At 34.6% G+C, this 15,769-nt stretch overlaps 3 protein-coding genes across 5 annotated transcripts in view; 1 reads left to right on the forward strand and 2 right to left on the reverse strand.

Moving 5' to 3' along the window:
• The window catches only part of LOC127854273 (T-complex protein 1 subunit beta-like), a 461,928-nt gene that overhangs the window by 437,558 nt on the left and 8,601 nt on the right, over positions 1-15,769 (forward strand). The gene's annotated exons all lie outside the window — the stretch shown is intronic.
• The window catches only part of LOC127854265 (uncharacterized), a 463,099-nt gene that overhangs the window by 426,756 nt on the left and 20,574 nt on the right, over positions 1-15,769 (reverse strand). The gene's annotated exons all lie outside the window — the stretch shown is intronic.
• LOC127854271 (monocarboxylate transporter 10-like) lies at positions 5,165-9,129 on the reverse strand. Its single transcript, XM_052389343.1, has 3 exons — positions 8,864-9,129; positions 7,663-8,166; positions 5,165-5,294 (listed from the first exon to the last, which is right to left on the reverse strand). Exons 2-3 carry the CDS (start codon positions 8,030-8,032, stop codon positions 5,239-5,241), a joined length of 426 nt encoding a protein of 141 aa, XP_052245303.1. The 5' UTR covers positions 8,033-8,166; positions 8,864-9,129; the 3' UTR covers positions 5,165-5,238.

Raw genomic sequence — 15,769 nt, forward strand, 5'->3', positions numbered from 1 at the left:
GTTGGTCCATAATTCAATTGTCAGTGGTTTGATCCCAGGTGGGGTTAACCTTTTTTTTATCTTCTTTTTTTAAATTCTTTCATTTCATTATTGTTTTATACTGGAGCTCTTTAGTCCGGTTGGTTACATTTATGAATGTAAAGCATTTAATCACAAACTACAAAACATGCCGAAATCTGAGAACAAGTACATGTAAGTAATTAATGATTAAGGTCGAGTTTGATACTGTATGGTATCATGTTTGTGATTAAATATTGTTTTTTATTAATGTGTTTTGGTAAGCTGTTGTGATTCCAGTTAAGATTTTTTTAGTTTTTTTAATGTTTATGCATATTTCTTACAATCTATGTACCGGTACTTGGGTTTTGTCTTATTGCTGAATTTTATTAAATTTGACGTAGACGGTAGGGATAATTAAAACAAAAAATCTCTGTTAAAAGTTCGGTGACCCCCTTTTTTATTGGTGTTTTATGATGGCAATACGTAGATGAACATATTTGAGCAGTTTCGCAGAACTCTATTAGACAGAACAATTTTAAATTCCATTTATGTGGTTACAATAGTAAAACAAGAGCACCGCATAACGGGTGCCACGCTCGGCTGCGAAAGCTTGTCAGATTATTTTTTTTAGAGGTCACAGTGACCTTGACCTTTGACCTAGTGACCCAACAAGAGATGTGTTTGTCAGAAACACAATGCCCCCTACTGCGCCGCATTGAAATAAAATTTCTATTTATCATTTGGCAGGTATGGAAATCATCTCCCTTATCACTTCCCTTGAATTTTGTCCAATCCAACCGGGTGAAGGCGGGGGGGGGGGAGGGTCTCACAGTCAATTATGACCAAGTCAGACATCACTGACAACCAAGGCCTGTGGTTTATCAAAGAGATCATAGCCAGAGGTTTTTTTCTTTTTCATAAAATCATAGCCAGATTTTGTTTTTTTCTTTTTCATAAAATCATAGCCAGAGTTGATTTTTTTCTCTTTCATAAAATCATAGCCAGAGTTTATCATGTATCTATGGACATAAGTCCACAGGTATGTAATGAACATCAAAGAAATTATAATTACATCATTTAAAAAAAACTTTGACAAATCAATCATTTGGGTTATAAATAATCAAAATAATAAATCTTTACAGTAACTGTGAAAAGAATTCAATTCTTGGTAAGGAAATATATTATATGGGATTTATAATTATATAAATTACTTCCCTTGAAAATAATTGTCTGTAACAAATCTCTATTTTTAGTAGCAAATAATTAAAAGCCACTACAGTGACTGTAGATTCACCACTCAAAATGAGCAGCTCCATGAGATACACATGCATGCCAAATATATAAAGTGGCTATGTTCAATATTGAACAATTTTCTCCCTTTTTAAAGCTTATTTCTTCCCTTTAATCTGTATTTTTTACCATAGACCGTAAAGGAGGACCTTTACCTTGACCTTTTACCACAATGTGTTTGTCAGAAACACAATGCCGCCTACTGCGCCGCTTTATTTATATATAACAAAAATATATACGTGGGCAGAGCAGATAAATATGTCCATTTAAAGCTTATTACTTCCATTGACTTTGTTTTTTCGACCCTTGACCTTCAAGGATGATGTTCACCTTTCACCTTGAAATTTTACCATTCAAAATGTGCAGCTCCATGAGATACACATGCATGCCAAATATCAAGGTGCTATCTTCAATATTAAAAAAGTTATGGCCAATGTTAAGGTTTTAGCACGACGCCTACGGCGGACGGCGGACGACGAGCTGGCTATGACAATAGCTCGGGTTTTCTCCGAAAACAGCCTCGCAAAAAATATCGTTTTTTGGGGTGACATAAATATTATAAAAAAATGAATTTCTTAAAATTTAACTTGTGTACTCCATTTTATTGGAAGTGTGTGGTTTAATTAAATGGTATATGATATATCTTAGCTTAAAGAATATCTACATGTGGGCAATTTCATAGGTTATACGTAACTTGAGATTTTTCAGTTTTATTGAAAAAAGTACATGTTATATAATGGCGAATAAAATCAAAACAAGGCCGGTGACCCTATGCTTTTATTTTCATTTTTCATATATTATGTGAATATATATCTTATATATAAATTTTGGACAAAATCCATTAGATGGAAAAAAATCAGCAAAACTTCCGCAACACCCCTTAAATGTTTAACCTAAATATTAGGGATTGACCTAATACTGGAAGTTGTAAAAGTAAATACTATATAAAATAACAAGATATTTTCCAAGACGCTTGACTATTCCGCTTTACGTACGTTTTCTGTTGTTATTAAGTATAGATAAACTAAACGACGAACATATATAAATTAAAACAAGAATTTTGACCATGTCAAGGAGTATTATTTACACATTTGTACGAATCAAATTAGCTGAATTTAATAATCATCGCCAGCAAGGTATGCATATAATCTAGCTACAAACAAAAATTACATCAGTACATGTAGCCGGTGTATCCTTTTTTTAATATATTGTATATATTCATATTATAAACGTATTTATTGTGTATTGAGTGTGGATTGAGTTTGGTTTATGTACTTTATTATATACTTTTTGCGTTTAAATCGGGCATTAAAGGGGCCGTCCAACAGATTTTTGCATGTATTGAAGCTTGTCATTAAATGCTTTAAATGCTTTATATTAATAAATTTAAACATTTGAACTATAAATCTCCAGTAAAAAAAAAACAAGAATACAATTTAAAAAAAAGTAACCCTCAACAGGGCTCGAACCACTGACCCCTGGATTCCTGGAGTCCTGGAGTAAAAAGCCTCCTGCATTGACCACTCGACCATCCAAGCTCATATACATTGCGGATGTATTGTTTAGCTATATAAGCAATCCTCGTAGTTTCCCAAAATATCGAATCGCGTCGATACGACGCTTTTTCTGTTGGACGGCCCCTTTAAGATGTAACATTGCATAATAAATAGTAGCTTAGCTGACTTGTATTCGTTATAGCAATTTAATAGTTTTTAATATGTTAGTTGTATAATATTGAACTATTGTAACTGTAGAGTAAACTTTTATTGGCTGTTCATAAATGATTTGATTCATTAAATCGTATCCGAGTGAACCAACATCTTTGGCAAATGTCATTCGAAGCATTTGATTTGGACTATCACCATATTTACATAATACTTCATCATAAATCATTATTACTTTTAGAACATTAAATCCGTTGCTTTCGCACAAACGTCAATACAGTCCTCCGTTTTTGATAACAGTTATTGAGCACCAATCATTCTTTTACTTCTAGTTACAGTGATTTTGACCAAACTGTCCCCAAAATCATAACTTTGGTATGCTTGCTACCTACAAATACAATCACCACACACTAACTTCATCCAAAGTCATGTCATTGTTCTATATTTATTAAAATGTATCCCACTTTACCTCAAAACAAATGCTAACAAAGGTCTGAATGTGAACATGAACAAACCCACACAAAATACTACAAAAAATGCCAGTATCCAATCTGAATTTTTTGAGTGGACACTCTTCTTTTATAGAGTAACAATGACCTTGACCTAACTGGCCCCAAATGCAACCGATCGCTAGATAAGCATATAATCTACCTACAAACAAAATTGCATCACAATATCTCTATCCTTACAGAAGTTTTGAACGAAAACTGTGTGCATTTCTTTCGCAACATACCTTCACCAAGATTTCCCCAAATGCACCCCCCTGTTTTTTCTCCATGTAAGTAAGAGTCAGGAGTTTTAAGGGGGTTAAATTCTGCCTTATTGCAGGTCAGAGTTTGTCATTGTAATACGACCTTACATGATGACCACCATATCATGTGCAAAGTTTCAATTGAATAGTTGTAGTAGTAAACAAGAATATCAGTGAAACTTATGGATGCTCCCCGATGATGCGCTTTGTCAATCTATGTGTTCATAACCACCTAAAAAATCTATTATTAGCCTCGGTGACCTTGACCCCAGTGACATCCATGCAAGGTACCTACATGGCAAATATGAAAGAGATCGGTAAAGAATTGAAGGTGCTATGAGAAACTGTAACAAAAGTGTGACGGAAAAATCTATTATTAGCCTCGGTGACATTGACCTTGACCCCAGTGACCTCAAACCTCATCAAAAGGTAGAGACTCCATGCAAGGTACCTACATGACAAAAATGAAAGAGATCGGTAAAGAATTGAAGGTGCTATGAGACACTGTAACAAAATGGTGACGGAAAAGATCTTTTATTAGCCTCGGTGACATTGGCCTTGACCCCAGTGACCTCAAACGTAATCAAAAGGTAGAGGTCCATGCAAGGTACCTACATGGCAAATATGAAAGAAATTGGTAAAGAATTCAAGGCGCTTTGAGAAACTGTAACAAAAGTGTGACGGAAAAATCTATTATTAGCCTCGGTGACCTTGAACCCAGTGACCCCAAAGCTCATCAAAAGGTAGAGGTCCATGCAAGGTACATGGCAAATATGAAAGAGATCGATAAAGAATTGAAGGTGCTATGAGAAACTGTAACAAAAGTGTGACGGAAAAAACTATTATTAGCCTTGGTGACATTGACCTTGAACCCAGTGACCTCAAACCTCATCAAAAGGTAGAGGTTCATGCAAGGTACCTACATTCCAAATATTAAAGAGATCGGTAAAGAATTGAAGGTGCTATGAGAAACTGTAACAAAAGTGTGACAGAAAAAAAAAATTATTATCCTCGGTGACCTTGACCCCAGTGACCTCAAACGTCATCAAGAGGTAGAGGTCCGTGCAAGGTACCTACATGGCAAATATGAAAGAGATCGGTAAAGAATTGAAGGTGCTATGAGAAACTGTAACAAAAGTGTGACGGAAAAAATATATTGTATATATATATATATATATATATATAAACATGCAATAGGTTGAGAAAAAATAGGCATTTTGTAACTTAAATAATTCAACATATTCACATAGTTAATCTCATTTTGTTTTCACTAATATAACCTGCTTCTATATATATTATTTTAGAAAAACAAGTGATGGTCAAAATTTAATTGTGGATGCTCACTTAAATTTTACTTCAACATATATTCATACATGTATTGTCTTCTAATATAAGTAGTATTTGATTATCAACTGTGACTGTTCAATTCTTTTAGATGCTCTAACCTCCAAGAATTCCCAGCGAAAAAATGGTGCAGTAGATACTGGGCGAAAACGCCGTTGCTAGGAAACCTGTGACGTAGCAAACACCAGCTTACACTAAAGCTGCTCTGCAACTGTATCGGTCAAGAACTGCAGAGGAGATGGGCGCTGCAAATGAAAAATCATTTTTTAATGTATACATATTTTTATTTGACCACCAACACGCCATTACTAAAGAACGACACATATACGATACACGTCATAATTGTCGCATCAAGAAACCCGCAAACACGCCAAAGACGATATGACACATAGCCATATTTTAAAAAGTATGCTATAAAATAGATTTCTCATTTTAAAGAAAATGTTTTGTTGTTATTTGTGTCAAGTAATTAATGACATTACCCATACTGTCGTGAATTATAGAGGTAAGGTATTTACAAAATAATTAAATGAAAGTTTTTCAATTTAATATTATGCATTCAAAGTATGGGTGCTGGCTTGCTAGATTACAAGGGGTCGTACTCACTCAAAATATATAAGACTTAGGTATAGAGATAAAGAGTCTTTAAAACTAAATCTTAAAATTGGAATATTCAAGAATCGCTTTAATTTTTAATAAAACTTGACATTTATCACTTCTAGCTAAATCATAGTTCGTGCTGCAGAACATTTCTTCAATCTTCACATCAGTGGTAGCTTGTTAAAAATGTTGACGCATTTTTTTTTCTTGATTCTTAAGCTATTCATTAATTTTAAGTCTAAGAATGGGCTGTTGTATACGGAACCAAGAATACTTACTGCAACAACTTATACCAGTAACAGACAAGTGCTCTACGTGATTAAGATGTAATGGAAAAATGGCCGTCGAAATGATTTAATGACCAAAACAAGTATTGTGACCAGGCATTGGATCGTACCCGTGATCCTCGGATTAACAGTCCAGCGTTCTACCAACTTAGCTAGCCGACCTGGCTTATCTTTTTCAATCAGATTCGACAGGATAACGATTCGATCATTAGATATAGTAAATTTTATTTAAAAAAACAACACAAACTGTTAAAACGTATTTTACAAATATTAGGCGCACGTGCGTAAAACGTCATTACATACTTAAAGGCCATGAAACATTTCAGCCAAAAATGCTGAGTCGTACCGATCAGATTTCATTATTTCTTTGAAAATGGAGACGTATATCTATGTAGGATAAACATAAGACATGTTACTTCCCTTTTCTAATACATCCGGCTCGGTACTATAACAGGCTCATATCAAAGTAGAGGTGTAAGAAAAATATGCTTAGTGACTATTTAAGAAATAATATTTTTCTAGTATGGTTTGTTGTCGAATAACCCACAGTAAGGAGTATAGAGGCGTAGGAATCAAATCACGAGTGCGAAGCACGAGTGATTTGATAACACGCATCTATACAACTTACTGTGGGTTATTCGACAACTAACCATCATAGAAAAATATTATTTCGATTCTAACACGATTCTAATTGATTTAATTCAAGTTTTAGGACGTGAACTATATTTTTCAATACTCCGCCCTTCTTAGTACAAAGTTCACTAATAAGTGACGTCATTGAATTGTACAAACATATGACGTCGTTTTCATTTACAAATATTTTGCAAATGACATCACTTTCATTGAAAACAACAATCGTAGAAACTTAATGACGTCACGTTTATTGATGCTACTGAAAAGCTGACATGCTATAAATGTTTTCTGAATTACGTTTCCTAACAAATAACATTTTTTGTAGGCGTGCTTATGCCAATAATCACCAAATATACAATTAGTTGTTTCATTACACTTATATACATGCTACATTTATTACATTTCTTTTAGAGCGGGTTTTAGCACGTGCATTTTACTGCAATATTTTCTTTATTTATTCGGAACTATTTTCGAAACATTAAGCTCCGCCCATAAGTTATTGCAGAATAACACACGCTTGATTTCCTTCTTTGTCTATAGAAAACAAGTCACGTCCGTGTTATAATCTTATATATTACACAACTATATGGTTGTTACCCTGGGTTTTTTTATCTGACTTTGGGGAAAGAGCCTTTGAGGGGAAAAATCGCGCGAAAGCCGGGAAAATAAGGTGTCTTAAATAATCAATTAAACATATTTTACTGTTTTTAAAACAAATTCAATGAAACAGATAATTTAATTATGCAATATTGTTGTATTTTCTGCACTGGATCAGGTTAACAAATGTAATTAAAGGTTCCAAAAAAATTAATTTTTTTAGATATCATTGTTTGGGTAAAATCTATGTAAGAGGCGAAAAATACGTCTAGGTGAAAGGGCCGATATTCGGCGGGTCGCAAAGAAGGAAAAAAACCTGTAACCTGTTATTATTTATATCTCCCTACATTATATCAAGGTCTCGTTTGTATAACGCCCGTTCATAATAAAACTGGCTAAGTATTCTGGAGTTTAATGACAAAATTAAACTCACTGAAAAATCTGGTAGTGGTACCAGCATAAAACAATAAAAAGTGAATAAAAGAACAATGCGTACCTCCGAGAGAGGCGAGCCCTGTATGAAGAGCCCCTGCCCATGAAGTGAGCCCAAAACTTTCCCCGTGGAGCTCCAGTAAAGTCGCGTGGATAATGCCGACGCCGTTCATGCAGGACCCGATTAGCATGAAGCTTCCAGTGCTAGCGAATAGTACAACCCAGGACCAACCTCTGTCCATGTCGTTAAACTGCACATCCTCTTTATTGATAACGTCCTTGTCAAGTCCATTTTCCGACTTGAGAGGAGTTTCGTGTGAACAAACCACTGGCGGTTCAGTGCCATTTAATTTGCGTTCATTTAAATCTGGCGAAGGTTCAAATAACTGGACAATTTCTGATTCTTGCTCGTTTTGATCTTCATTTACCGTCATATTGCAGGCTACATGTATTTTCCTTTAGCCTGTATTATATTATCCTTAGCATAATCGCTTTAATCCGCTGCATAATTTATATTTTCGTAATTGCACATCATTCCCCGACAATATTATTATATTAATATTTTTAACTAAGGTATTTAGGAATTATTTCGTCAATAACATACGCCAGAGCTGGGCCGGACTTATATAATATGTCCGCTAGGGCCGATTAAAGACCTCCGGGTCAGCTCTTTCGTATGTTATGTTTCGTATCACATAAAAAATATATCATTCTATTAATTGTTCCTTCACTTACATTCATTACAGAACCACCTGTCCGTACTTGTATGCTCATTCAATTGATTGCGCGTTTTATGACGTATCTCATGTGACGTAATTTATGTGACGAAACACACCAGTTTCAGCTAAACTCTCTGGATTTTCGTGACAACTGTTGAAATGTATGTTTATTTTACAGTAAATTAAAATATTTAAAAATTCAAAAAATATCTCGGATTATGTATTTGTTATTTATAAATGGAAACGTCAATAGAAATATAATAAATCTCTCCGACCATTGATTCTATTTCGTTAATCGTGTCTTTGGTCTCAACGGTTTACATTCGATACAAACATTTCCAAAAATAGTGTCGTTTTAATTATATTAAGATTAATGGATGGAAGAACAGAAAATGAAACTGTAGATATGATAATTAATCTAATATACAGTTTCATTTGTTATCGGTATTTTACTAATTCCTAGTGTGTGCTACGTTTAATTAAATCTAGATTCTCTATTATAATGTTAGATTTTCCGTTGAATGTAAGCTTAATTTTATTTCTCACCGTTGGATAAGGCTGACTGGACGTCATTTCATGATATATCATCATATTGTTCGGTTGAAGTGGCGCTTCGCAGTCTTTTCTTTAAAAAAAAATCGGCCTGGGGCAGATATGATCATATTGACCCAGCGAATATAAATATCGGCCAGATCGTGTACGTCAATTAATGACTTTTTATAGCAACGATATGCCATATTAACTTTGTATCAAATGTAAATTTCCACAAAATCTGTCAGAGTTTACCGTCGCCTTCTTCTCCAAAGTTAATATATGACGTCATTTCCATGTTATGAAATCGCGCGGATTGACTAGATAAACAACTAAACTTCACGTATTTGATCCGCGCCATGGAACTTTCGGTCCGCCCCATATAAGAGCCAAAAACTAGCATTTGTTACGTATTTGTTACTCAGTATAGTAGCCCAACATTCGTAATATTAAAATTAAAAATACTTATCGCAGCGCGTGTGACCTGATTAGTGGTTCGGTTGCACAAAGATGAGCTTATACACTAGCGTCTCGTATTGATTTGCATTTTTCCAAAGCTGCAAATTAAACGCCACCAATTAGTTTAAAACAAAAAAATATGTTTTAAAGGAAAGTAGACTTGTACCATTCGTTAATCGTTCAATTTTTGCGTTTGTTATTTCTCAAATGCTGACCAGTGCATTAATTTCGTTTTTTTCGGCTATTAGATTAATTAGACTACCATTGAGTTGTGTAAACTAAAATGTTATTTAAATCCTTAAACGACGTGTCTTTTTATTCACAATTATGTTACATTTTGAATCTCATGATAAATAGATCTAATTATGACATTAACTCACAGTTTGTACAGATGTTTAGTAAGATTCAACTCCGTTATTTCCTCAATCACTTCCCGGTGATAAGGTTTTGAAGAAACCAAAAGTCAATGTATTCACTTTTAATATTAATTCATTTAAGCTGTGTGTCTCATATACAGGGCAGTGTGTTGTTATTGAACGGGAACCGCTTATAAAACAGCTGTTTTAACTACTTAGTCAAACATTTAATAGTGTGTATACAGTCATGTTACCATTGCCGGATCATTACCCATAGCCATAGCGGATCCCTTTGATGTTCAAGACTGCGTATCGCCATGAATAGTAAACATTTTAGACGATATTTTGCACACAGCATCTTCAAGGCCTTATTTAAAACGCATTGATTGAGTCGTAATCGGAGCTACTCTTTGTAAAACATTTCGGTATTTTTGCTGACATGTAAATACGACGTTGTTGACTTGGTCTCGTTTCCAAATATAGGTTGAACATTTATCGCGGCCACATGCTATAACTCTATTGGAAAGTAAGAAGTTTAAACATCAATTTAAAGGCCATTTAGTAGTCTTTCTGCCTGAAAAAAAATCAATTTCAGTTTTGTTTTGTGTTTAAGAGTTTGCAACACTTTAAATGAAATGAAGAATTATGGCAATAACGGATCAAGCGTGATAATATGCGTATTGATAATATATATTATATTAAAATAAATACAAATCTTCTCGATTCTTACAATAAATGATCTCAATCTTAATGTTTTATTTATGTTCCATATTCAATATCGATGATTAGATATGATTCAAACAATTTACATGGTGTATAAGATTCCCATATCTTTTCGATCTTTTTAGGATTTTCAACAGATAATTCACACATGAACACCATGCGTAAAGTGTGGATACAATATCATATATATAAAACAATTAATAACACAAAATGAATATTATTTATAACTGGCAGTGTAACGTGGTCATTGTAAACAATACATTGCATGTTTCGACAGTACTAATAGCGTGTTAGATGCCCACTAAGTGGTTTCAGTCACGTGATCCGTTATGGCTACAACTGATCCGTTGGTGCATGAATTCTTCGGCGAAAAAAACAACATTTTGCCTGCGTTTAAAAATAAAAAATATGTCCTGAATCAGTAAGCAAACGTAATATTTAATCAAACTGGTGTAAAAGAAGTCTCAAAACATTTACTGCCAGGGCCAAACACCAACTTTGGGGAAAGGGCCACAACCTGTTTTTTGTTGTTTTTTTTTGGGGGGGGGGGAACCACCATTTTCTGGCTTTGGGGAATGAAAAATACTGAAGTAGAATGGATATTTAGAGAAAAATGCATGATTTTAAAGAAATTTCTTTAGATTAAATGGCCTTTTTGGTTAAGGGGAATAATAAGAGGCCTCTTGCGAAGAAGAGTTTTTGGCCCTGACTGCTTTTCATCAGAACGACTTAATTACGCTACTGATCCGGTAATGGTAACTTGACTGTACTACGTAGCTAAATATATGAATTTATCTACTAGCATGAAATATCAATATCGTGTGATACTACTGAGGTTATAAAGTATACGTTCATGTTCAGGTTAAACTGCGTGTATTCATAAAATAGTCATCATAATCAATACGAGAGGACACAAGGAATCGCAAACGCTTATTTACAATTATATAACATTAAATCAAGCGTGACTTTTATTTGGATTTCTACTTCAGCGACACTCGCATGATAAAACAAAACCGTCCGCGCGATGTAACGGGAAGACGTTATACGCTAAAAATTGCCAACAGCTCGACCGGTTATTCAGTACACCTTTTTTTTATTGTTTCAGCAGGGGCGTAGCTGCTATTAGGCACAGCACGCCCGGACCTACACTTTTTTTGAAACTTGAAAAAAATAAAAATGCTTCAACTTCGAAAAACGCATTAAAATGTTGACCCTAAGGAGGGTGAGCTGTTAGAAATCTGCATTTCATATTAACATAATCCTCAGACAATGGAGTGTTGTCGTGTTCAAGGGACATATCTTCCAATTATCAACTCTACTTCTGTCTATGTGTATAGATTCTAGCTCGCTTCTTTTCACGTGACTTGCTGTTAAAAGCTTACATAGATCTACATGCAGATCTACTTGTCTCCCTTTCAATACTACATTAAGTTGTAATCGATTATTGTTGGACTTTTTAGAAACATTCCGAACGATGTTTATGATCGCGGAAATTTAAAATGGAGAACTTGGCCCCGTATCCTTATCCATTGACTGTAGACATGCAGACAGTATTATTGGAAAGAAGAATTCCCATGGTTTGACTTTTGAATCAGTGGAGTGTTACACTTTTCAATGTTTCTCTTTCCATATTGTTTTAAAATTTAGTTCTCTGATATAAAGAAAATACAGTAAAATTTAGTTCTCTGACATTGAAATAAAGCAGTAAAATATCAAAGAAAAACAGGCCAAAGTCTTATATTTTCTTATCTTATTAATTGTCTATATATTCTTTAAATCACACCACAGGCGTTATAGGATTTGAAAATTTTCAGGGAGAGGACCCCCGGACCCCCCGTTTTTATGTATCATATCCGGGCCATCAGCTAAAAAAATGCTAGCTATGCCCCTGAATTGCATTGCTGTAATTCTAGTAGACACAAGCTAATAGCGATTTCCTTTAACTTCTTATTTCTTTCCATTGCTTTACTACCATAATAAAAGGCTGTAGTCCATTAATTTTTATGCTGCTGTGATTTAACTGCAATCAATGATGTTTATTTTACGGTGTTTCACATTAAAGCAGCAAAATGATTATCGGAAATGTTTGCATAACATGTGTATGAAACCGGTGATCAATCAAATGTGTGAATGAAAACTGCCTCACCTCTTGTGTGTACAAGTTCGCATTTCCACACTATTGCACATGATTATATATGACGAAATAGAATGCAATCACAATTTACGCTCGTGTAATAAATACATTGTTAATCATTTCAAAAGGCTACATTTTATGTTCATTTCCACCAGCCTGAACACATTGTGAAACACCTTGTCAGCATGTATGTGTATTACACTAGTACTCGATCTTTACTGCACTGTACAGTAATGAAGGTCTGGCATTAACCAAATGCACGGTAACACCGGTTTACACAATATTTCCCGCAGTACGTTGTGTTATAAATGGATCATTTTAACGAGTTAGAAATTCACGACCGAGCTTTTTGCAGAGTATTGTTGTGTCGTTTTAAATAGGATTAAATCTTAACTTTCAGCATTTATTGATTTGCTCTTTTTAGCTCTATATCGTGAAGAAATCAATCACAATCATATATGAGGGTGGCGCATAATGCATTTGGATGTGACAACTCACTAAAAAATGCGTGTTGCTTCAGCAATATCATTGTACAATAATACTCATGCACAATAAACATGTAATGGTAGAGGGATGTGTACTTGAATCATGCTGTTTGAGTGGCTGTTCGTGCGGCCTTCTAATTCATTGCCCATGACATAACTCGAAACCAGTCAAAGGTATCAATGTGAAACGAAATATGTAAACACTATAATATCACATTGAAGAATTCAGTGCACAAGAACCACAACTCGTTCTTCCACAATTGTATGGTTATTGAATGTTAGTATTGTTTGATACCTGCTGTCGTCTGCGAATTATTTTATTCTGACATTTAAGGTATGATTCCCACTTTTCCCCTCTAAAACCGATTTAGTATTTCACTCATTTGGATTAAAGTACCGGTACTCACACTTTTCTTTTTCAGCTGGTTTGACAGAATTATGTGCGAAACTGTAACCTCCCTTCCTGAATCAGAAGTATGGGAAAAATGGCCATAAAATATTGTGAAAGCAAATCCCAACAACAAGTTATTTCGCCGGTTCAGGAATCTGACCACTCGATCCTCGGATGCATAGTCCAACGATATTCTCACGGAGCTTGCCGACCCGCCTCTTGATAGCGTTCATTGTGTTTTTTAATATTATTTATATCTGCTTTAGGAAACACAAGGCGAAAAGTACCCAAATCTTACACACGGATGTTGTTTTTCGGCGGAGCTCAATTGAACCTATATTTTTTATGGTATTTATTCGGCTGCAATATTGAACGCACATCGAATTGGTCATTGTTTTTTTATATGGAATGCGAAGAGTCTACTATATATATTTACGTCTACCAATAATTATTGAATAACTAAGTGATTAAAAATTATGTAGTTGTTTAAATTAAACTGTTAAAATAAACGTGCATGCATGGGTATCTATGAATTAACATAAATTTGCACACATGTGCTCATTTAAATTTTTAAATTGAATTTGATATGCGTTCATATAATAAAACAACTTTTTTATTTGGCCTACGTAACATTGTAGATGCTGACAAGGGGCTCAAGTCGATCATTAAGTTTTTTTGTGCAATGAGCTCACGTTTTGAAAACTTCTCACAGTGTAATGTCTAATTTGTTTTAACAGGGAATATGATTGAGCTATTCCAGAATTCTATAATATGTCGGCGCGGAGATAGCACGAATTCCTGTAAGTATTAATAAGTAATAAAATTTAGTATTGCTTTTTATACAAAAACATTGAAAAGTGTCACCAACAAAGTGTTTTAACCGAATTGCATTTGGGGTAAAAACTTTCCACGCCCCATTGCTTACATGACAACACGCCAGAACGACAAATATACGCGCCAACACACCAGTGTGAAATTTGTCGAGTTCTCGCTTCCGCGTGTGGGAGACAGTCAAGTCCGCCAGCCCACCAGAAAGCCAAATCATAGGCAGCAAATTGAAACATTAGTACACGCCCGAACGACCATATATATATATATATATATATGCAGCCACATAAATTTCTCGTTTCGGCTTTGCGTTGGCGCCCCTGATTTGTTGCTCTGTGGTGTTGGCGGGTTTGAAAGCCAAAAACACGCGGAACATTAAGTATTATGATATTTATTGTTCACTTGTGTTGGCGACTTTCAAACTTTCCATCACGCGGACACGTCAGAACGACACATATACCTTCCAGAACGAGAATTGTTGCATTTGTCGTTCTCTCGTGTTTGCGACACACCAGATCTATAAATATACACTTTAAAACGAGCATTTGACATTAGTCAATCAACCAAATGAACAAAACAATTAATACAACTGTCATCTACGTAAAAGTAAATACAGCTTTAGTGAAACATGATTTTAATGAAACGTACCGGTATATCAATTTGGTATATTGCAATAACTATTGGCAATTTGAATACAGGCTTAACATTATTTGATGTATAATCCAACGTTTTTAAACACAATGATTTATGGGAATAATAAAAAATCATAGAAAAAAATATAGAATCTAGCTCGTTAGAGTCCTGACAGACTTTTGGCGAAAAGTCGATACCGACGAGTTTATCGTATTTGAACTGAAAATTGTGTCGATGGTTCGCATGATCATAATTATCTGCACAGAGTAGGAGCAAATGTACTGACAGAGTGCACGTATATAGGCAATGATATAAAACTATGATTTCGTCGAATTTAAAGTACCATATTACATCTGAGCTTGTAGTCTAGCTTATTATTGCAACGTTTAATTATGTTTACTTTAATATGTAAAAAGTTAATTTTATTTTCATTTTTTTGAACGTGATATTAATTTCTTGAAACTTTATAAACCAGGAATTCGATGATAAATCTTGTGAAAAAATTTCAAGTGAAGGAATGTTATAGTGTTTATTTTGCTGCGTTGTATCCTATGCATTGTCCGGTGAATTAGCGTGTCGCGTATGTACTCTAACCAAAATTGTTATGTCATCACGACATATTAATGAGTTTAATGTTTAAATATTAAAATTTTAAACCTGTCAGATTCTTTTCAAACAGCGTCATTTAACAATGTTTAAACGTTTTTTTATATATACAGCGCGCATGGTTCCATTACTTATTTAACGAGCGACCTCCAGAATTAAAATAGACCACTGACTTACTAGCGTCGGCTTGAAGTCACCCCAGGGTGACATGAATCGGCTTCTAGTCACCCCTGGGTAACGTCAAGCCGATTCAGGTCAACAATGACCCAAATGAGCGTTGCTCAATGTCATTGTCGACCTGAATCG

This window comes from Dreissena polymorpha, chromosome 12 (assembly GCF_020536995.1).
Source record: "Dreissena polymorpha isolate Duluth1 chromosome 12, UMN_Dpol_1.0, whole genome shotgun sequence".
NCBI classification, from domain to species: Eukaryota; Metazoa; Mollusca; class Bivalvia; order Myida; family Dreissenidae; genus Dreissena; species Dreissena polymorpha.

Excerpts from the sequence above, each read along its gene's own strand:
- LOC127854271 (XM_052389343.1), bottom strand. The coding sequence starts at position 8,032 with ATGACGGTAAATGAAGATCAAAACGAGCAAGAATCAGAAATTGTCCAG. Across the intron at positions 5,295-7,662 it reads AGGGCTCGCCTCTCTCGGAG|CGCCCATCTCCTCTGCAGTT; the intron begins GTACGCATTGTT and ends TTTCATTTGCAG.